This window comes from Pungitius pungitius, chromosome 12 (assembly GCF_949316345.1).
Source record: "Pungitius pungitius chromosome 12, fPunPun2.1, whole genome shotgun sequence".
NCBI lineage: Eukaryota > Metazoa > Chordata > Actinopteri > Perciformes > Gasterosteidae > Pungitius > Pungitius pungitius.
The window spans coordinates 11102774-11126819 of NC_084911.1; the positions used below are offsets into that span (position 1 = coordinate 11102774).

At 45.8% G+C, this 24046-nt stretch overlaps 1 protein-coding gene across 2 annotated transcripts in view; it reads right to left on the reverse strand.

The window, feature by feature from the left end:
- Positions 1–702: 702 nt before the first annotated feature.
- Positions 703–24046, reverse strand: part of znf385c (zinc finger protein 385C) — a 95689-nt gene continuing 72345 nt past the window's right edge. Inside the window, exons 3-10 of one of the 2 annotated variants that reach the window (XM_037476791.2) lie at positions 18290–18432; positions 14246–14356; positions 10850–11069; positions 6491–6853; positions 6159–6346; positions 4962–5060; positions 4422–4511; positions 703–3761 (exon numbers count right to left, since the gene is read on the reverse strand). In XM_037476791.2, coding sequence (XP_037332688.1) covers positions 3531–3761; positions 4422–4511; positions 4962–5060; positions 6159–6346; positions 6491–6853; positions 10850–11069; positions 14246–14356; positions 18290–18432 — 1445 coding nt within the window. In that variant the 3' untranslated portion in view covers positions 703–3530. The remainder of the gene's footprint in view (positions 3762–4421; positions 4512–4961; positions 5061–6158; positions 6347–6490; positions 6854–10849; positions 11070–14245; positions 14357–18289; positions 18433–24046) is intronic. The other variant, XM_037476792.2, reaches the window with a different exon arrangement.

Here is a 24046-nt window from a genome sequence, read left to right on the forward strand (position 1 = left end):
TGCACACAGCTGCTGCTCAACAATGCACGTGGATTCATTGTCTCTCTGCAGCCGCTAAAGCCGTTTTCGGAGGACACTGCACTCTGGAATGGCCATATGCAGAGAATCCTGTGCAGAAAAAATAGATTAACCTGCCACAATACCACATCAGCCTCTCAGGTGTGTTATTCTATCGCTCCTTTGTGTGCCACAGATGCAACACAGCTCAGACACTCCGTTCCATTTGCTTTCACCGCCGTAGCTTGGCTAAACACCAGCCCTGCTGTCACACATTGCCGGAAAATTGCAGGAAAATGAGTAGCTGTGGGTTGCCACGTAAACAGATGCTGTGAGTGTGTTGCACAGTACGAGGGTAGCCAGAACCTCCTGCACCTGCAAACTCAGGAACACATGCCATCCGTTTTTCATTTCCTGACTCTCAGAGCTGGACATTCTCGGGTTCAACCTGCTGATTAATGTCTGCTATTTTGTGTCGGTAATTTAAGATGATTTGTTTCTTATACTGCGTGTGGTTCAAGTTAACACAATTCGATCGGACAAAGGGGTCGTTCGAGCAGTCATGTTGTCGCCATTTATTCATTAGCCATCACCCAGTTTTCTCTCATTGTGTTTCTTCACAGACTCACCCTCAGATTTCAGCTCACACAGCAATCTGGGGTGTTTTTTCCTTTTTTACCCATGATGCAGGGACACGCACACAGTCATTGAAACCAATTCTTTTACAAGTTCTAAAAGCTTTATTTTCCAAAATCCATCCTTTATCCTCTCTGTGGTACCGCACTGTAAATATTGTTGCTTTTTCGTCAATCCATCCACGAGTACAGTGTTTCCTGCTCTCCGGAGCAATGGAGGGATACCCTGAATGGATGGTCATGTTAGCATTCGCTCAACCCGTCACCCCTGAGAAGGCCTGGCTAATGTGACTTTAGGATATTGTCTAAAAAGGCCTTGAATTACATTATTAATTCAGAAAAGAAAAGCTCACTCAAAAAAACGTTTGCTTTAAATATTTTGTGTTGTACTTAAAATAAAAAAACATATTGTCAAAACCATGTAAATAAACAAACAACTAAAGACAGCAAAGCATTTTTCCTCTGTCTGTATTCCGTACAGAGCCTCCGATAACGTCTTCTACTCCCCTCTATGATAGCAGTCGATTATGATACAGATAACAATAGCAACTCTGATAAAATCTCTATAGTTCCTCTAATGATTTCTACATATAATTTGCCTTGTCTATATCATTTTTTTTAAAGAAGGTTTCAGTTTGTAAGGTTAGAGGTCCCACTGAGCGATTAGAAACAAACAAACAGTGAAGATTAAAGGCTGTCTGGTTCACTGAGTAGTGCGACGGGGGAGATTCACATCAGTATGGCCTCGCTTACCCAGAAATACTTAGGGGTCATTAAACAGAAATACACATACCGTATGACCACGGGTTTGGAGAACCACTAGCACTGCATGGCAATTACAAGGTTTCTACGACAGATGGCACTGCTGCATCACACGACAACTATACATATTGCACAATGAGAAATGCATAGGATTACCTCCACTACTGTAATGTAAGAGTACGCCATGTGGGAGGAGTGCCGATGAGAGGATGATGTTTAAGCCCAGAGTCCATATGAAACCTTGCCAACAGTCCGTTTTTTGGCTGAGAGTTAGTAGATATCTTCGAGGGCGGGGGTAGGGGAGGGGTGGGGGGGTTAGACAGCACACACAAAAACAGTTTGACAGTTGCACTTATCTCCAAACACTCGTCACTGACGTAATGCTGCTCAGTGGAAATCATAAAGAAGCCCTCCTGCTGCACAAAAAAAGGGGGGGAAACAGCAATGTCAAGCCCCCTCTCTGCAGCGCGAGAGCCGCTCTGAAGGGAACGGCTCAGCCCACAGTCACAGAACGTGGAGAAGGCCCGAGAGCCTCGAGCATCAAGGGCAGCGGCGACGGGACCACCCCTCGTTCCAAATGACCGCCGGATTCAGAGTGGGCCCTTGGCTGTGTCGGAGTACATAATACATTGTTACAGGTGGGACCGGTGTAGAGTAGAGAAAAGCCATCAACACACTGAAAACACATCATAGACATGAACACACCGAATGTATTGCTTTGAATGTAAGACTTTTCTTAGTTATGGATAAACCATAATGTGAGTGGATCCCACTTTTTTCTTCCAAATTAAATTGATGTGCAAAAACATGCACCCAGGGCAAAGGAAAGGCAAATATCAAAACAATGGTCTGTACTTTTTAAAGTAAAATCAGCTTTAAGGTGCCTTTAATGTGGTTGCCATGGCACTGTGCTGTGTTTCCTCCCACCTTGTGCGATGACACTGGTTGTCAATTAAACTTTTCAGTGAGCACTGAAATCCCATCAAGTCTACAAGTTGTCCCTCGTGTTCTCATTCTGTGTGCGTTAGTGTTTGTGTGGCTCCTCCTCCTCCTCCTCCTCATTATTATCATCATCTCAGACTAAGAACACGCCACAGAAAATCACCGTCCACAGCGAGGTGCCAACGTGGTGACGGAGGAATGAAACAGAAAGAAAGAGCGATCACAAGTGAATGAAACGATGGCACTTTGTAACACAAGACATCAATAGCTGGGGGAATGTTTTTGCGACACTAGCTTGGCTAGAACATAATGTTCGAGCTGCATTGCGCGAATGATTCACAAAATGAAGAAAATGAGTCAGATAAGCGAATTGAAACAAAGTTAAGTTGACAGCTGACCTTTTCTCAACCTTAATGAGTGCTTAATCCTGCGGATATGGGGAAGGAAAAAAAACATAAATCTGGACCATCTTTTTACGATGGCTGTGACTCAGCAATAAAGTTGCGAGATGAAGCAGGGTTTTAATATAGGCAGATGTACATACCACTCACAGGACTGTTTGATAATAGCCATAATATACATGAAACGTGAACAGTAATCCACCTCAGATAGTCCATTAAGATTGTTGATTGAAAACACTGATCAATGAGAGAGGTCCGTCCTCCCAATGACGAGGCCTTTGTTACATCTTCTGTAATGACCTATGACCCTCCCACCTTTCCGTGAAATCCCCAAAGCCAAAAAGTAAAAAAAAAAAAAAAACCTTTTTAAAAGAGCATCAAGTAAAGGGACCTTATTTTGTGGCAACCACACTAAACATACATCTAGACATGTCTATTTTTTTCTCTAATAAATTACACAATAATATAATATTCCAAACCATGTTGACCCATGAAATGGCTATAAAAGCGACCTCTGTGCATCCAGTCACTGTCTGGAGGCCTGTGCTGCTCCTTAGGTCACGATAAGAGGAGCAGAAAGAAGGCATGATGGGGGATCTTGGCCTTTATGATAGGAACAGCTCTCGGGCCTTACAGCCTACGGAGCATCAGGACTTGTGCACTCTTTCCATTGTAAGTCAGGCGGGCTGCATAGTTTGCGTGTGGCCTTTGTCATTTGGGTCACACTAAAGGAGGGCCTGGGGTTTGGTAAAGGGAACGAGGGTGGAGCTCAATCGGGAAGTGGGGCCAGTCTTTAGTAGGGGGAGAAGATGATGGGTGTGTGCGTGGCCCGCAGCGGCCCCGGGGCCGGCCGAAACAGTGCAGGGCCCAGGAAGGGGCTCTGGATGAAGGTGGTGGGCCCCATTGGGTGGCGCAGAGCCAGGGGGTTAGTAGCCAGTGTGCACAGAGTTGGCTGGGAGAGGGGGCTGGGCAGGAAGCCTGCTGTCAAGCTCTTGGTCAGCTGCTTCTGCAAGGCCAGTTTAGTCTGGAGAGGAGGAAGTGTGCGAAGTGACAGGAAAAACACAATGAGGGAAAACGTGTTAACCAAACTGGCCTGGACACAGCAGAATGACTTTTTTCTATGTTGCTCCACACTAAATACCAGACGTAACCGGAGTCCTGGTAGCTTGTTGAGTTCTATCTATCGTGGAAAGAAATAGACTAAAAGTTTCATGACCCAAAGAGTTCCACAAGAGCATCAGCAACTAATGTCTGTTTTGTCATTTCAAATTTTGATTCAAACACGACCCTCCATATAACCACTAACATAAAAACATGGGATTGTGCAAAATAATTAAAAGGGGACATATACCAACAATATCAATAAGCCTCAATATCCCTTGCTAGAGATAAGAAAATTCAAAATGCTTCTGAACACAATGGCGTCTACTGATTTAAAAATGGCCATTGAACCCAAATAGATTCAACAATGTAGTCTTCTGCCTGTTGCTTCCTCTGCTTGTCTGAATTTTAGGCTTTAGGATGTGTTCCATTAAGGCAGTATCAGTGGTAACAAAATCAGTAGCCAAAAACCAAAAATATTAATCAGAACTACCCCTTTAATATAAACATGATATCATCATAAATCTCTGCACAATGCACTGCCCCGGGCATAAAGTTAGAAACTAACCCTCCTGCCACTGACCTGTGAGGAAAGCGAGGTGAGATTGTACTGGCTGAACGCTTTCTTCATGGCGGACACAGCCACGCCCGCATAGCTACTCCATCTGACGTTCTGTAGGGTGGAGGACGAGGAGAAGGAGAAGGGAGGGATGGGGAGGTGTGTATGTGACAGGAGCAGAGAAGTGATGAATATGGAGTGCTGATTCAGGCCCCTGATGCCAGAGCTGGTCAGACGGGAGCAGCACGACTATTCAAGACGGGTCTCAGGGGTAAAGGACTCAAGGACTACAACAGTGTACAGGCATGCTGAGCCCGTGAGCTCAATGTAACAAGATCCATGTCAGCGGGTGTTTCTTCACTGCATGTCTGCTGGAGCTGGGGTTAAACCAGTTGTCTGAAACTGGAGATGGGGTTTAAAAATGCATTGGTTTAACATCTGTTTGTGTGCATCTGCTATTAGAGAATTGGCAATTGCGTGTTGGTGTTCTTCCTCAAGCGTGTGCATGCGTGCATATGTGCGTGGCGGTGCTTTGTTTGTCTGTGTCTTTATGCTGAGACTTACCGCTAAGCTGGTGCTTGGCAGGCTCTTGCTGTGGGGGGTGAATTTGGGTTTGGGTGGTTTTCCAGCCAGCCTATCCTTGTGCCTTCTGCTATTCATGTGCTGCCGAAACCAGCAAAAAAAAGTGTCAGCGAGCTAACGGGCATCTGTTGTACCGCAGTGGTACGACTTCATGTGTTATCTGCTGATTAACAATGGGTGTACATTATTACACAATGAGAATGACTGTACGCAGAAGTGACATCACACAATGTCCTCTTCTGGCTGCAGCACCTACAGGCCAACGTGCTCCTGGGATAGAGGTTGATTATGTATGAGATCGGTGGAAAGGAGCCTGTCTAACCTGTATCTTTCCATCGCTCAACTGCAGCGTATAGGTGTCATCCAAAGGGGAGAATTGCCTCCCAAACCTGGTTCGAGGCCAACGTAACCAGACTGTTAAATAGGGGCGGCATTAGTAGCTCGCGAAATTGAGTGGTGAATAAATACCTGCTCACTGAACGGCTTTGCAGTTAGTTATACCAGCAGATGTTATCCATCTAATGTAGAAAAATAGCTGCTGCTTGAATGTTCTCAGCACTCACACAGCTTGCTTTCAATGGCTAAATTCATGTGGCTGTAAATGAAAGTGCTGCTTTGATTCCAGCCATCCGTTAAAGTTGGATTATGTAAGGTCTTTGCAAGGCCATCATACATATTTATCATGTAAATACACAGCATTTGCGATAGCTGTTATTCGGGACACAGTCAAGTTTAAAACTAATATCTCTTTATGTGTAATGTAATTTGCAGGTAGCTGTGTGACCACATCATCTGTCTGAGGAGGGGAGGTTATTGGCATTTATTTTCTCCACCGCCTGATGTGATTGGCCGAGAGTGCTTTTCCCCCACCCGACAAAGTCAGCGGTGCTTCAATGCACTTTTGAACTTTTGAGTCAAATCAAGCGCCACTCTCACTTAGTACGCCTTGACAGATCTGTACAACAGCTCAAAGGGCGCGCTTCCCACGTCATCTTTTGTTCCATACAGTGCAGGAGGCCCAGGAACGTCCAGGAAGAGTGTTAGCTCATTTGGTAGCTCTTTTTGGTATGTTGATCTTAACCTCTGATAAAAATCCACGGTTACAAAAACATTAACATGTGGACTAGACAAATAAAAACCCAACATGACCTATGTGTTAATGTTTCTTTTGACACTTACCTGGCTAAGCTGGGTCTCAGAGTTCACAAAGATCTCGCACACTTCACACTGAAAGCTCTTGCTGGGCACCCCGACGCTGCCTTTGCTAGCCAGCCTCTTGCTCTTGCAGCCCGCGCGAGCCGCCACCACCTTCCCTCTGCGTCGAGGCAGAACACTGTGACCTTCAAGCATCAGCTTGTGCTTCGTACCTTTGGCGGAGGGAGCAGAGAGCCGGCAGGTTTATTTACGGTTCACCTTAAATCATTTTACAGGCATTCATTTGCTGTCCGGATGTCCAACCAACCAACCAGTCAGTAACGAACGCAATAAGCCTTAAAGTGAAAGCCTTTTACCGCTGTTGTGTGCTTCCAGTTGGGAGGTGGAGTTCATTGTGACTTTGCAGACAGGACAATGGAGGTGAGCCTTGCTCTTTTTAGGGTCCATGTCCTCATCCGTTTGGGGCTCCTCCTTCACGCTGGACGTGTCTGCATTGCTGCCGGACTCGGCGATGGGGCCCACGGCCTCGGCGGCGTCCGGGACCTCGATCGTGTCTGAGGCCATCTCTGAGAGGTTTGTGGAAGGCGATGTCTGAGGAGGGGAAAGGGTGACCGACTCGGCAGAGGAAACCTCGGACGCCAGCGTCTGCATGACTGAGCTCCCGGGACTCTCTTCTATCTTTTCCTCCACGATGGCTGCTTCTTGCTCGGACTGAAGGCCTGCACAAAAGGTTCAAATAGAGGACAACATCAGCAAGTTGTGGTTCGTTTAAACCTGCAACAATTGACTTGTTTGGTCAGCGTAAACAAGCTGTTGACACATGGTTGACATATCACCTTTTAAGCTGATATAGAGAACTTCTGTTTATGACACGGATGGGAGAGAAATATCTTCTTCATTTTCTCAAGCATGATTCTTGTTCATTTGAGAGCGGTCTGCTTACCTACGGCTCATCTTTGGTGTAGCTAAGGGAAAGGTTACAGTGGTCTATGGTGATGCAATGAGGTTATTGCTATTACAGGGTTCCCAGATCATGACACAGTGCCAGTTAGTGAACTAAAACTTCTGCTAAACAATGAGCTGAAACTCTGAAGTATAGAAAAAAGTTACGTTATGTTAATGAAATGTAATTAGTGTTAAGGATTACTTTGTTTCAATATGCTAGAAGAAACAGACTTGACACTTTGTTTAATACCAACTCAGCATGCTGCCTAAAAGACAAACAGGAGCCTGAATTATAATAATAAATCTACTTGCATGGGTATTCAGCAGAACTATCTTCTGATTAAAATAAACTCCAAACATCCATATATTTACATTAAAGTACTTTTCCAATGCTGGCTTTGTGGCATTTTTCTAACTACTTTGTTTTAAAGTATTAGCGTTGGTTCGCCATCAGCCTTCTATCTTCCTCTCTTCTCCCACACAATCCAAACATTAAGAGGACCCGAGTCAATACAAACAAGCTATCGACTGGCGAGCCCGGCCCGATAAGTCACCGGAGTTCCATTACACATCTCCCCTTCACCCCGATGCCCTCCCGAGGGAGTCACACTCTTCAACCCAGAGCACTACGCTCGCTGAATACAACCATTTCATTTAGTGTGGCTTCCCCCCCGCACACATTCACAGCTCTCCTCCATGCAACTCCGCTCCATTGATTTTCCCTTTTACGTCTCAGAGTAAATTCATCACGGGAGATAACGGCGTTCCTCTCTCATTCCCGTAAAAGACAAAGAGCAAGATTAGACAGTCCCCTTGCTGTAATGAGAGTGACCCCCCTGGGGGATTTATGCTCCTCTGTTTGGGATGGCGGTGGGTGGGGGGAAGGGGACCGGGGCTGGGGGGTATGATCCTGAGCTTATGTGAAATGACAGAGCCACCTGAGAAGACTGGGGGGGGGGGGGGGGGGGGGGGGGGGGGGGAGTGATATTGATCAATTGACTGAGCTGGAGCCTTAAAGAGGAAGACATGGAAGCTGGGAGGAATCAAACCGCCAAAAATACCCAAACTCAGAACCTGAGGGATCTCAATCATTTGAGCTATCCCAGTTGAGGTTATTATTATATTCGATAGTGATATTTATCTAAGGCCAAATTCTAACAGTAAAAAAAATCATCAATGAATCGTCTGCTCTTTTTTGCAAAAGTAATTGTTCCATTAAACAAGCACTCAACATATATTAATATTGATGACTAGCTATCGAGCAACAGTCCCAAACTGGTCCACTCCACCATCTCTGCAATTAAAAGAAAGAAATGTAAAAAGAGCTCTCACTGTAAGTTGGAACTTGTGATGATCTATTGTATCTCTACACTTCCCTTTACTTGTAATTTGTGTTTAAAAAAGAGGCAAAGCAAACTATAATTAAAGTTGAAGATGATTTTAACATCACCATCGACAATAATTGTTATCGCACTGACATTGCTAAAAAAAAGTTTGATAAATGCCAAGACTGTTACCATTTGTGAGTTGTCACACCTGCTCTCTGACCATCTACACGATGAGAGAAACTAACACTGATATTGACAAACTGTCAGCCCAAAGGCCGGCATATTGGCGGTGCTAATTTGCCAGTTCTTTAAATTTCAAATAATAACATGCATGCTTTAACAGTCCACTTAAATGTGAGGCTTTTAGGGTGCAAACACATCTGAAGAGATCCCATTTTCGGCTGAGTGATCCGTTGAGAACTTTAACCAAAGCCAAACAGCAAATGAACGAATGTGGGACTCATTATGCACGCGCTCCCATTCAGGCAGCGCGCGTCGATCCGAGGCATCCTCAGAACATAAACAACTTCCCGAGGGATGAAAGTCCTTGCCTTTAAATCATTATTTCTGTGGTGACAGATCAAGTCCCCGTTGAAGAGGGTTCCAACAGCGGAGTCAATCAAAGCAGAGGGTGATTGATGCCTGTCCCGATTGATGCAGGCCTTGTGTCCCTGGGCATCAGCCTGCTGCTCGCTCACTTGCTCGCGCTGCGTGGCTCACGCACTCTTTTTGTTGGTCCGGGACGCGGCTTAAAAGCATCGACCAGTCCCTTTGTACTACCGCAGGCGTTTTCTTTTCCCTTTCCCATTTTGCGTGGGAACTGTTGCAGTTACTGACAGAATATGGGTGTGAAATCACAGATGGTTAAAAGTAAACTGACCACATTTAGGCGATCCCCGCGAGTAGTATGAAGGTGATGCGCTGATGCTGTAACATTTAATTTGAAGGGTCTAAATATACATGGGTAGTTCTTCTAATTGGAGCCGATAACCATTTCCTGGTAGGTCGGGGTCTGTTCATTGTGAGCCAAACACAGGGGAACAGCTGACAGTTGCGTTACTGGTTCCTGATGGGAGACAATGTGTGCAGTAACCCTCGGCCGGCTCCAGCAGCCTTTAGTCTCATGGCAGACATTATTCATTTGATAGAGTGTTAATTTGAAGCACTATTCCATTACAGGCTGGCATTGTGGTGCACACCCCCACTGGCTCGCACTGCTGAATTTCAATTTCACATTAGGCCAATCACACAATTGGGCTTATTAAAAGAGTATTCCTCCTGAAAAAATTGCCACGAAACTGTAAAATTATTCACACCATATAAGGCAGCTATGACTTATCTACTTTCTCTTTCCTCCGAGTCCCCCCTTTACCTTCAAGCTCTCTCTCTCTTTCTCTCATTTCATCTTATCTTTCATTTTCCACTCATCTCGTCACGTCTCCAGTGCTGCTTCCCTCTTTCAGAGCGCGCCTTTTCAACGGCGGAGTATTAATATGAGATTTGATGAGAATGTTATCTTGCTTGCGGTCTTTTGTCCACTTTCTCCTTTCTGAAGGAGACTTTTAGTGCTCTGGGCAAAAAAACGGTGCTTGTGTTAATGTATCCACAATCACACGAGGCTGTCTATCGGCGGGGGGGGGGCGGGGGAGGGGGAAGGAGGAGAGAGGGAGCGAAAACTGCTCTCCTCTCCCATCACCTTGGATGGATAAATGAAAAGGGTGGAGCCAGACGAGTGCGACATCAGTCGGTAATGGGCTCACCCTGCTGTCAAAATGACACCGGAGCAATTTGTGCTCTCCCAAGTTAAAGTTGCAGACATGCCGTGTGGAAAAGTCACCATTTGTTATCTGCTGAAAGAAAAACCAATGCACTCCTCTTTCTTCATCAGACGTTTAAATGTCTATGTTTACACCAGCAATGTGAAAACATTCGCACTGCTCGGTAAAAGAAGAAAAGTGCCTTGGATTTCTTTTAACTTGGTTTCGATTTTGACAGCCTCTTCAAGCTGCACAAAAACACCAATTCTGGTTCTACAGCGACCCTCCTTATCTAACCGAGACGGACAGGAGACAGCAGGGCAGTGCAGTGGAAATGAAGAAGCAAAGGGAGGCAAACACACGCACAGTGAGGCCTCAATAGATCTCCATCCATCCAACCATCCATCACGAGGCTCAGGGACATAAGGCCGGGTCAGAGAGGTTTTGGGGTTATAGTGCGGTTGCAACTGCTGGGGTGTGAGTGCACAGAAACGCAGTGTGTTGGAGGGCCAGAAGGTGAAGGATAAGGTGTGCAGAAGTAGTGGATGGAGAGATATGGGAGGCCAACATATGATGGAGGAGGAGGAGGAGGAGGAGGAGGAGGAGGAGGAGGAGGATGAAAGCTGTCAATGATGTTCGGAGGGGAGGATAATGTCGTCTTCATGAGATGCTTCCTATTACTTACTTGCTCCCTCCACCAAGCTTGTATCCATGAGCGCAGGAAGAGCGGCCTCGGATGTGGACGTCTTGCAACTGTCCCGATCGCGTCCCCGGTCTCTGTCTCGGTCTCTCTCCCTTCCCGAGGACAGGGCCTCCCCGGCTCGTCGCTGTCTGTTCTTCTGGGTCTCCATGGCTTTGAGCTTCCGGGCGTGCTTGTGGCCCTTGTAATGGGCCTCTGCTTGGTTCTGCAGCAAAATGAGAAAAAAAAAAAGATTAGAAAGTGAAAGGCAGAAAAAGGCTTTGACTGAACCCATTGTGCGCTGGAAGGGATGGAGCCCACGAGCAATAAACGGAAAATGCAAGCCTGGAAATTGACTCTCTTGCAGGCGTACACAGGCTGCAAGGATGTGAGTCTGTTTCCAACCTGATAACGGAGCTGGCACATCGGGAGGCCAGAGGTATAATTGCATCCGTAATTTGCAACAAGAGTGAGGATCCCATCTCAAAAACTACCCTATTAACGTGCACTGTGAGAGTCAGCCTCTGCACATCGTACGCACGCGCCATCACGAGCACACACCTGCGAGGACACAAAAACGAATCGGACACAAAACACGGACTGCGATGTGGCAACAAACACGTCCCCCCCCCCACCCCCCCGGGTGGATCGAGATTCAGCTTTACATTCTCATCATTCTCACGGCCCTGTTCAATCCAAGAACAAAGCCCCTGTTGTCAGAGAAGCGTGGATACATCGCACCAGCAGAGATAATCAATACAGCGATTACTCATTTAAAAGCTACAACACCCTTTAGGGCCTCGATAGGACACAGAGGGAAGAAGCAGAACTAGAACCCGTCAGCTAAATCAGGTGTTTGGTTTGAATTAAATCCAAAGTGTGAAAACCTTAAATATAATAAACATTGAGACTACTGAGTAACATGGATGTGTTCATACCCTCAACATTTAGGTGATAAATGCATTGGAGTTCAAGGATTAGGTGTACTTTTTTCTTTTTTTGGAAGGGTGTTTTGACATGTGTGGTTAAGTCTTTCTTCCACTGCTGCAATGCTTTTCTCCAAATCCATATGTACTTCCTCTGGAAATAAGTCATGCAAATCCTTGAGTACTAAACCAGTTGAGTAAAAGGTCTGCACTATATTTTGAACGGCTCCTGTTTGAAGAATAATCACATGCAGAAAAGATTTACAATACCTTTTAATCCCGAGCGAAATGTGGATTTCTCTGCTTAACTAGGTGTCAACAATAAATAAAAGTACCTAGGAATAACAGGGCCGAATGCTTCAGAGCATTGTGCGACTGATCTGCCACCAAAAGCCTAATCGGAGATTAGCGCGATGCAACGAATTCAGCCGGCGCCTCGTCCGACACGAGCGAGTCCCTCCGTCCGATTGAGTCCCGGTGGAGGCGGGGGGACGCGGTGTGTGTGTTACATTAGTGGGACGTGACCCCCTGTGGTGCTGACTCCTCTCTTACAGTAATGACTTGCTTGTGGCAAATATATAATGAAAAAATAAAACACAAAACTGATCCGCAAGTTCATTTTCTTACTTGAAATTGATTGCTGAAGTGCACCTTTCCCCATGAGCCGCTAAAAAGTGCAGGAACGGTGGTAATCATATATTGGCTTTGATACATTTGCTGTCACAGTCTCTTTTTGCTGCACTGTGCTATAAATACATGTAGCGTAATTATGTTCCATTATGTTATAAGAATATGAAATATGAAAAGGAAAGACATCAAAGGTAAGGAAAGAAGTAAAAAAGTCAAAGACAAACTGAAAACTCTTTTCACGCGCACACACATATGCGCGCACACAATTCGCGACACAATTTTGGAACATCCTCAGGCCTTTTTCTGTAAGCCGTTGACGGACAAAATCCCTCCCACCTTCTTGACTGTTAATGAAAGTTAAAAAAAAACAACAACCGTAAAATGTATAATGCCTCAATACAAACAAGTTGTCAAACCTTTTCATTTCCTTTTTGGAATTGAAAATTGGATTTTAGCGAAATAGCATGTTGGCCCATGGCAAACAGGCTACCCAGGTCTTCCTCTAGTGTAAAATTAAAAGAAATACTTTACATTCCAGCAAATACTGAATGCTAATTGGCTTTCTTGCAGTTGGTCATATGTGTCCTCATTATAAATAGTATAGTTATATGAGGACATCACTCTATCATCCGACACACAACATACTATGAAAACAGATTAGCGTTACGGTGTAAGTTGAACCATCCGAACCAGCAGCTGTCCCCAGTTTATTTAACAAACCTCAAAAGCGTCGTTAGACTTCCTTTGCTACCTGCGCCACCCATCAGTGATGTCACTTTCCCTGGACTACACCTCTACATCACTGCGGGTTGGTGAGCAGTTGAACCACTGGAGGTCAGCAAGAACAAGACTATCCACTGCTAACAAGTGGCTCTCTAAGGGCCATGAGAGGAAGCTTCCTTTTCTGCCTTTGAGAATTATGCATCAGGATTATTTGGTGTAATATTTTAGAAAACCCGGGGGGAGGGTACCTGGAGGTGTTAGGAGTGTAATCACGGTCTCGGAGGAACAGATAGAGCTACAGTCAGTCCTGACACTCCTTTAAGTCGGTGTGCAGTGGCATTGTGGGTGAGGAGTGCTTCAGACCTTCTTTGAAGATGGAGTCTAAAAAAATGTGTGTCTCTGTGTGTGTGTGTGTGTGTGTGTGTGTACTTTACAGTGCCAGTCGAGATGATTTAAGGCCTTCTGGACTATTATCTTTTTGTTTGTGTGAATATGCATGAAGTGTCATGGGATGCTAGCCTGTGGGTCTTATGTGTTATGCATGCGTGTGCTCTAGCATGCATGTTTGACAGCCTGCAGTGCGTGTGTGCTTGCGTGCCTGTGCGAGCAGTGGCAAGGATGGGAGAAATGGAAGAAGGAGCCGAGAATGCCGCCTCCTGCTGGGGCTGCTGATTGTCTCTGCTCCTCGCTGATAAACGACAGTTCTCCCCGTTGTCTAATCCCTCAAAACAAAACAACAGGCAACACACACATACAGATCCCAATGGAAAGGACGCTTTCAACTTGTATGTGCAAATAACGCATGTTATGGTTTACAAAATTCCCAAAAAGGGCTCCACAGAGTTTTTTGTTTTGCATACAGACACAAATATTTGCTTATTCTCACACAGACAAACAGTCCGTGTGGATGATAAGGGCTTGAGTAAATGAGGGCAGCCATATTTTCATTGAAGAAGATAGCAGAAGAACAAAAAAAGCAATTATTTTTCCCGAGGAGAGGCGGATGGTTTTTTTTTTATTAACAGATTGCATTTATGTTGTAAATCAAACAGTCTTCCTTCTTATTGTACCACAAACTCTCTATAGTTCGCATAAACACCAAAGCACAATGGCACTTTCTTACCGTTGAGTTAAAGCGCAGGTGGCATATGTTGCAGGAGATAATCTGTTTCTTCTTCAGGGGCTGAGGAACACCGAACGTGTGGTTGATCACTGCCTTCTGGACAGGGTCCATCTGGGGGACGGAGAGAAAAGGCCAGTGGAATCAGGTCTATGCAATTTGATTTTCCTAAACGAGTCTGTGCAGCTCACCCTTTAGAGGTGAGGCTATTTCCCAGACAGACAAGATGAATTCTTCTGTGTGGCCATAACTCTATGTCCTCTAGTGGTGGCCATCTTTTATTTTATTTTGGGTCATAGAAAGACAAAAAAAGGAATTTATAGATAAAACAACAGTGGATGTATAGTTCACTTTGACAAAATAGCCAGATATATTTTTTTCTTCATGACCAAAGTGCCCACTTAAATTCTTTATTTAGAGAAGAACGTGATGGGGAAAATAATGAATGAATCTGACACATTTACTATTGTGTGATGAATATTTGGCAACAATGTTGAGAAATATATTGAGGATTGGCAAGCTAAATCTAATGCAGTCTAATCCATCAGTCCTTCAATAAACTTCATCCTTGCAAAGGTTACTGTCGCGGTTTGGTTCTTCTTCCTGTTTTATTTTGTAGTTTCATGTCTCTTGTGTCCCTGGGTTAGCTTCACTTCCTGCCTTCCTGCCAACTGTGTGATAATCTTGCAGCTGAGTGTTTAACAGTGATGGCTGAACAGGTTTAATTCATAAGTCTGTAACAAATCAAAACTTCACCAGTGAATTAGAGGTTTCATGGTGCGGTGCAGTTTCAAGGACCGTTTGCAATACTCAGATCTTTGTGCGTGTATAAGATACCTTGACTTAACTTAACTTAACTTAACTTGATGATCAACAAGAAGAAATACCCAGCTCAGAGAGGACTGCAGAGAAGTACTTAAAATATTAGAACTAGAATCGCAGCTAATTTAATGTTGAAAGTGAGTTGTCCCCAGCGCTCCCAAGTAATGTGACTGTAATAAGCACAAATGTAAGTATACTCAGGCTGATTGCCTGAAAGCAACAATGACACACTATTTCTTTAAATGTAATTTTCTTTTGCACCTAAATATTATGTTAAACAATAAAATTGGAGAAAAAAAATAGATTTTGATCTCATCTGTGTGGGTCAGCTGTTGGATGATATTTAAGATGTGGCGAGTAATCACCAGGATTATCCGTGCTCTCACAGACTGGAACGTGTTAAAGGAGCTCCACCTTTTTTAAATGTAACATTCGGACCTGAAAAACGGGGCCCAGCCAAAAAGGGACCCACGCTGGATTAGTCACAATGCACTGGCATCAGGGATAGTGGTGGAAACTATACTGAAAACACAACATAAAAATGTACATATGGTGTAAGTTGAATAGAGAGTTACACCCACCTAGAACACAGGATTTTCTGTAAATTAAAGGAATATCTGCTGGATGCTTGTGATCTTGAGTTGAAGCTTACTTCCGTCAATTTGAGTCATTCCTCCTAAACGGTTACACTCTACCCGCGGACATGCTTTGGCAAATACTTTCCTAACAGTCAAGCAGCAACAGTGAGAACTGATTAGTTAACTTAACTTGTGTTTTCTCATTAAAGTTCCTGATTCTTTTGATTATTTATATAGTGCGGGGGAAAAACACATGTAGCAGAGCCGTTGCGCTGGAGATGAAAGTAGCTCCTGTTCTGTGAGAATGCTCATGGACCCGGCTTTGCAGGATAAGTGCGTTTGTTTTAAACGCGGCTACATTGGTCTGTTGTTAGAAGCCCCGCTCAAGCTCATATTTAAATGCAGTTAAAGTTCATGTAATACCAGTTATGCGACTGCCTAATACATTGTGAGTCAGTGCAGCCCACAGGGTATCAAGTATTTGCAGAGGGTTTTGGGAAGACTAATTCAATTTGGACCGTCTGTGAACAGACTGCAGACACTCCCAGAACGGAACACTATAAACAGTCAAGAGAAAGCCGGCGCTGCATTAGGATGTCTGCGTGCCGCAGCTGATTTCGACGTGGCACCCTTGGTATCAAATAAAACAATCTCGTTGGATCCCTCCCCCGGGCTGGACGAGGGCCCGGCACAGTCCGTTCCTTTGGCCCCCGCCGCTTGGCGGCACGGTGACCCGCCGAGACCCAAGTTCTCACACAGAGTTAGCGCGCTCGATGGCTCTACCCCGGTGGCTTCGGTCGCAGGGAGATCAAGGAGTGTGGCTGCACTGACAGCGGTGAGGATGGCACGCTGCCTTGTGTTCTGACACAACATCGGCACCATTCAGAGGACAACAAAGCGTCGTGTCATGTTCCAGGCAGCTGCCTTTCTGCAAGAGTGGAGTCTGTTTACTACCGATTCCTCAAGAAGGCCAGGTGTGAGCGGGAATATAAACACTCCCGACACTGGAACCTCCCGGCCGGAGGTGTGTCTTTCCCCAAGGGCTGTCTTTACCGTTGTTGCTTTTATTTTTGGCCTCAAAGCCACCTCTGGGATCGACGGACTTTTCTCTTCGCCAGCCAAAGCCGGACTGTTGAAATCCGGCTCTCCCACTCCTGCCGCCCTCTGTCCACCTCAGCAGGGCAGGCTGCACACAGCTATTTGTTTTAGTTCCCGAAGAATGTGCCCATTGTCCGTCTGTAGCCATCCTGAACCGGCTGCTATAAATGAGCCTTTTGTCCAAACCCTGCGTCCGACCCCCACCCACCCCGGTGAAGACGGAACTTATCCTGCTCCGGGGCGGCAGAGACCATGATGGGGTTTAATGGCATAGGTAAAGAGAAAGAGAGACACACACACAGGGAGGAGGGGGAGGAGGGGATGTAAGAAGGGACACCAGGGGAACGGGCGGATATTTAGTTTTGGAGAGAGGTGCATTCATCTTCCCCTCCTGCATGCGTAAGGGACAACATGTGCCTTGACGGGGGCTCAGAGAACCCCGCGGCTCCCCATTGAGTGGACTTTGTGATTAATGCCACAGCTGCGCTGTCAGACTGGGCGTTATGGAGGCTAATCATCTGCTCCCGGGACTGAAGCGACAATCACTTGATGTCATTTCCACACTCATCATAATTTATGGTTGTGGTCCGACGGCGAGTTGCGTTTTTTCTAACTGTGGCTGAAAGATTGAACATCACTGCAAGTCAGTTAGTATGAATTCTAGTATTCTGAATCAATTCAAATTCTTCAAAAATGTTAAAGAGAGTGGTTTGAGAATAAAAATGTCTACTTCCTCCTAACTGAAACATAAGCATTACACAGACTAAACACTGACTGAGAGCTGCTCTACTGCCTCCACCACTAGTATAAATACACGAGGGGTTTGGAGAAACTGTTGTGGCCTTAGCTGTGAGGCGTGCTCCCTCCTCCGTTACGCGGTGCAGGGCGGCACACCCAATGAATAAACTGCACATTTCATTAAGCAGTTTGGAGACTTTACACACACACCCTCATACCCGCGGCCAGCCAGTTGTCTATGTGGCCCTACCTCTGTCTCTCCTAACCACCTCTTTTTTGCTTTGTTGGAAAAGGTGTAAAGCTGGAGCAAAAGCTGTGGCTTACTTTTCATTGACAGACCACGGAACTGGAGGTGGTTCGGTTGCGATGAATAAAGCAACACGCACAAGCACACTCGATGGAAACTAGGATCAAAGAAATCACAAGTACCTCCTCACACACACACACACACACAAAACGAAAATGGTTATAGCGCTGCTTAGTAAAGGATAAAAGACACAGGCTGAGTCATGCTGAGCACGGGACACGGAAGCTCATTCTGAGGGGACATCTGGACTGATTAGAGTAAATATTGGCCTCCAAGACTGAAAGTAAAGCCACTGAAGAGACAGCGGGAGAGCTTATGGGACGTGGTTTTACAGCCCTTTGTGTCTCTGTATCTCTCACAGATCATGAGGTGAAATATTGACTCGATTTATGAAACATTGGGTTCACAACGCGGACCTATGGAGTTAAGGTTCTTCCTGGCACAGGGGACAAACATTTTCTTCTTCTTTTAGGATATCAGGTTCTAATCAGCCACTGCACTCACCGTGTTAAAGTTAGGGAAGAGGTTGAGGGGAGAGGATCCATTGAGTCTGAAGGGCAGAAGGTGTTTGAGGTCGAGCTGAGGCTGCAGAGGCCGTCCCGGGATGGGGAGGGAAGCCAGAAGGGGGCTGCCCTGGGCCGATGTACCTGGACAACATAGAAAAACAGATGTGACAAGTTAGAAAAGGACGGGAAATGTTAACACAGGGGGGCATTTGTGTCCCAGTGTGATTGTAGGAGTAGAACCGAACTGATGGCTTCCAAAAGGTCAGGTGCTGCACTCACAGGAGGCCTGACTTTGATTTATTAGCTACCCGAGGCACCATTACACCTCCAGCCGACATCCAACACACATTGTACAATTCAAGTATGTGTGTGTGGGTCTACAAGTGTGCGTGTGCATTTATCTGGGACAATATGATGTGTGTGATGCAGACAATGGGCGATGTACCCGGGCACTTCTGCTTGAGACTTAATGCTTCCATCACCCCAATTGCCCAGGCTGATCCCCCAAGGACAAGGCACTAGTCGTCACACACACACACACACACACACACACACACACACACACACACACACACACACACACACACACACACACACACACACACACACACACACACACACACACACACACGCCCACACAGAGACAAACACACAAATACATCATTTAATTACTGATTTATTGGCTAAGGAAAGGTGCCTGGTGCGAGGGGAAGACGGGAGATATCAGGTTTCAAATGGACCAGGGATGAAGAGATTTCTAATTTTCCGCTTGGCTTGGTTTCAGTGGAGCACTGTGCTCACCGGTGCACAGGCACTTATCACAGCACCAGGATCAATCATCAGTGTCAGCTGCGGGTCACCGTGGGCCTATAATGTGAGCCCCCCCCCCTACGAAACACCTCCGCACACACACACACACACACACATAACCGATAAAAAAAGAGCAATCACTGACCTATAATAATACCTTAGAAACACAGAGTCATTGGCCTCAAAAAGAGCTTCTTCTCAGGAAATGGGGATGGAGAAATAGTCGTATTTCAGAGAGAGATGGTGGGATAAAAAACGTTGAAGGTAAAGAGAAAAACTGGTGTCTGGGAAACAGACAGCATTCATAGCTAGCACTGTTTTGTGTATGTTACTACTTTTTTTCATCTCTATGGGAAAAGACGGAATTTCATAGTCTTGACGTTCTATATTTCAAATGGACAGACGTATTGCAAAAAATACGTGAAGTTGGACTAATCTTCAAGTTTAGGTTCTCATTCATATGTTTCTCCTCTTCCTACTATACGGTACATGCAGGCTATATATAACCAACCCCATCTGACTATTTCCTTGAGACTATATGAGAAAACTGGGTGACATTTCACACAGAAGTTGAATGCAGACGGACAGTGTGGCAAAAATAAACTGAAAATAAATTAGCACAATATGACTTGTTTCAGCTTAGGGAAAGATCCTGGCTTAAAGAATGAGCAGGCTATAATTATAGGTCTGCTGTTTCCACGAAGTGCACTATGCACCCATCCACTATCCCAACCTTCCTTTTCTGCTGCATGTCCTATGTTAGGTACAGAAAATGGAGATAGATAGATGCAGAAATCAGTCGGCAGTCCGGCCCGTGGCTTTCCTGCGGCCTGGCAGGATCGGCAGCCGTGACGCGCGGGGAATGTGGTTAGTGGGTGGTTGGGCTAAAAGACTCTCGCGCTGTAACCATATGCTTCTCGGTGCTGGGCTCAGGCCGGCATTTTGGCATGTGTAGCTCTCCTCGGCTGCGTGTCTGACACCCAGGGAGACGCGGCAAAGGTTGCACGCAGCCAGCCTACAGACACGTGGGCAGCAGCCGGCGCGAGATCGCTCACACGCTCAGGAAGCCGAGTCTTCTCTTGGCAGGGCTATCAGGGGAAGGGCCGGGCTTGCTGTGAGGAACGGTTATCGGCTGATAGTGCTTCCCCACCTCTGTGACTCCCTGGGCAGCTTATTAAATCAGGTGCTGGCTGGTTGCCTTGTGAGATGATAACGCCCCCCGAATCCGGGCAAATACGACAGCGAGCGAAGGCGTGAGTGTGCGCGCTGCATTGGCATGTACTAGACCGGTACCCCACGAGCGCGTGGAAACGCAACTGCCTACGCACCTTTGGAAACAAAAGGCTCCCGGGGCAAGAAAGAAGTCGATGTCGACACACTCACCTAACACGCACACCCGCTCTTGGCACATATGGTGCGGGGTTCCAGTAGCAGTGCAATTTAAAGCAAAGCAACAAACACTTTCTTCGAGCACATTTCTTGTTTGTGCGTGTTTGTCCGAGGAGGACGGATGGTTTAATTCAGCCTGCAGCCCCTGATGACCTCCTTCTCTCCCACTGCGTCCTTTTTCCACGCATTTTGTGTTGTGTGTGCGTGAGTGTGTCTGCGCATGTGCGTGCATATGTTGTTATGTGCACATATGCTTTTTCTGTCCGGTCCCACGTCGGGGTGGAGGCTCGGGTTTTACTGTGGGAGGGGATCCAGACAACCACTGGCCGTCGAGGCAAGGCCTGAAACCAGAATGTCCGGCCTCCCAGATGACTTTGCTAACGGATCTGACTCTCTCCGCCAGTCTCACCCCAGGCAGGCCTCTTCATCCTCCTCCTCCTCTTCATCCTCCCCCTTCTACTCCGACCATCACAACAGCGCATTCCTCCCTCTCATGACTCACTGGGCTTTGTTACACAACAGCCACCGTCACATCGCATCTACTCAGATGTTTGTGTGGTGTATCCAAGCCCCGGGAATTTCAATTATTTTCTTCTCGCACATATGAGAAAAGGATAATTCCAACGTACACAAGCTGAGAACTGAGGCTTCCTTCCTCATTTCTCTGCTACTCTGACAGAATTAGCCATTCAACATTTGGGCCTTCTACTCTAATTCTCTTGTCATCACTCCAGTACTCCCTTAGGTTTCTGACAAATTGCCTTTTCTCACATCTAAATACCTCTGCCCTGCCCCGTGCTCTGAGCCTCCCTGCATCGTGCTGCTGAGCGGCACAGGAAGGAGAGCAGGAGAGAGTCGGGTTGGAGAGAAAACTGCTTTCTATTTGTGGCCAAGTGTAATTATGTGGGATAGATGCTGGCACAGCAGGTTCTTGGAGTTGGAAGAGTTGATCGCCACCGTCTGTCATTGCCCCTCAATAGATGCCGTGTATGATCTTGTTTAAAACAACTATTCAGTCATCCAAAAAAGACAGTTGTTAGAGCAAGAGCTCCAATACGAAATATTTCTTTTGAAACACAGACGGTTTATAGAAAGGTGACATAGTCACTGTGAGGTCACCCATTTATTTGTGAACTACAATGTTGAAGCATCAATTATTGCATTTCGACTGAAATCTTTTTTTTGTGCCATATGTTAATTACAAAAGAATGCATAAAAATACAATAAAGGATTTTCTGCAATCACGAAACAATGTATGTTTAATGTACTATACAGTATATATGGGAAGGTTATTTGGAGCCACAAAGCCCACTTCGAGAGAAGGTTGGATCAACATAACTTTGAACTTTAACACGATGTTGGTTTCCTATTCTTTGGGCTGTGGTCTCATCTCCAAACTTTAAAACGGTTTGAGAAAAGGTCTTTTCTCAAATCTTCACCCCAAACATTTTTCAACCTGTTTTCCTAGTTTTAAATTCCAGTGTGATTGAACTCTATTTGTCGACAGAGAGAATGAAAGATCACAGAAAAGACAGGAACACTGTACTCCTGCTGCTGGCGATGTGCCTTTGAGGATCCCCGGGGACAGGCGTGACTTTGGCTTCGCTGTGGTGACACAAAGACAAAGGGCTGCTGTGTTGAGGCGAAGTAACATGTAAGCAGACATGAGAGGGCAACTAGATACTCACCTATATCTACAGGGCCTAAAGAAAGCACGGTGAAATCATTTATGTGGTTTCAAAATAATACACCACAAGAGGAGGTGGTCGTGTCATCTGGTTTTGTTTTTTGTATAATTGCCGGGTTGAAAGCTGTTGATTTCTGCTAAATTCAAGGGCCTAATCCACCACATCCGAGTGGCTGCTTGCTGATAAACAGTTGGACTGTCAGATAGACCTTTGACATCGGGCCTCAAATCTGATCATTCAGCTGGGATAATGAACATCTACACATCTATACCTGAATATGTTGAACCGGGGAGATTTGCAAGGAAAATCGCAGACCGGTGAAATGATGACAACTAAGTGCACGCACAATGCGAACATAATTACTGTTCACCATGTGGATGATTATTTCGTCAGTTGCCAAGTACACATAATAACCTCTTTTTGATGATGTCTAGCGCAGTCCTCATGTGCCCGTACCAAATGTGCATACACTCGTGATCTCACACACACACACACACACACACACACTCAAGAGTCATAACACGGCGATGCTCATTGTGCATCTGCCGCACTGTTGCCACGCTGTTTCACCATCCCCCCCAGCCCCCCCCGCCAACTTCCCAGCAGGCGCTGCCCTGCCTCTGATGGGTCTGGATCTGACAGAGCAGGAAGAGCCGTTGACAACAAGCCTCTTCGTAAATATAGAGCTGGAGCCTTTTAGTTACAATAACCCAACCAACAGAGGCTTCTTCTTCTTCTTTTTTTGTTGAGCTCGGTATGAAATAACCCAAGACATGCTATGCATACAAATGGCCCCCTCAGCCGGCTGCGCTCGGAAACTGTAAATTGGCCTCGTGGTGTGTTGGAGACTCGCGGCCGTTTGAGGGCACGAAATGACATTGCGCTGCCTCCGGATGTCCAAATGTACTCCGCTGAGAGACACAGAGGGGGGAGACAAAGCGGGAGGGAGAGCAAAGTGACTCTTAACAGCCAATTAGCTTCCGCTTGATCGGGATGTGGTGTGAGGCCCACCGTGGGAACCATTTTAGCACGGAAGGAGAACATCGGGAACAATCAGTTTAATTAAAAACTGCGGCTTTTTATTCCTTTTTATCCCCAGCCTTTCCTCCCTCAGTTATCTTTCCAACGCTCCTTAAAATATAATGATAATGCAGACCTGAGATGGAGAGGTGATACGTGGCTGATTATATGAAACAGCGCAAAGACGATGAAAGAACTTCAAACAGCCCCCAATTAAGCCAAGTTGATTGGTCCAGTTGCATGAACAGGAACCGGCATGTAGCGTCCCTGCAGCTGCAGCTTTCATCTCATCCTGATGCATAGCGTTATCCTAAAGGATAGGAGATTCAAACCTGGAAAGTGTGCAAATACTGTATATACATTACTCAAGTTGCTTTTAGGGTCAAATTGTGCTTCTTGTAGATTTATTTGTCTGTAAGCCACTTTCCTGTTCCAGTAGAGAAATGTAAAGTATTCTCAATGTGATTTTAAAGTTCCACAAAGAGACATTGCTATTTTACCTTGCCTCCTCTCCCTCCCTTTCCACACCTCAAAGCCTTTAAAGTTGTTCATATTTTTGCTCTTTTTTTTTCTGGGTCACTCAGAGCTGGCTGCACTGCGACTGCGTGTTGTCTATTGGGGGGTGTGAGCTAATGACTGTGTGAGTTGCACACGTTTGTATTCTGATGTGTGAGCAGCAGACAGATGCAGTTTATTTGGTAATTATCTGAAAGGAATATTTGAGCGGAACTAAGGAGAATTTAGAGAAATTGATCATCTACGCCATAAAAATGGTGGCTGAGGTATTTCCAGTAGAGATACAGGAGTCAGTCATATTTTTATGATGAGGATTATAATTAATCTCAGGA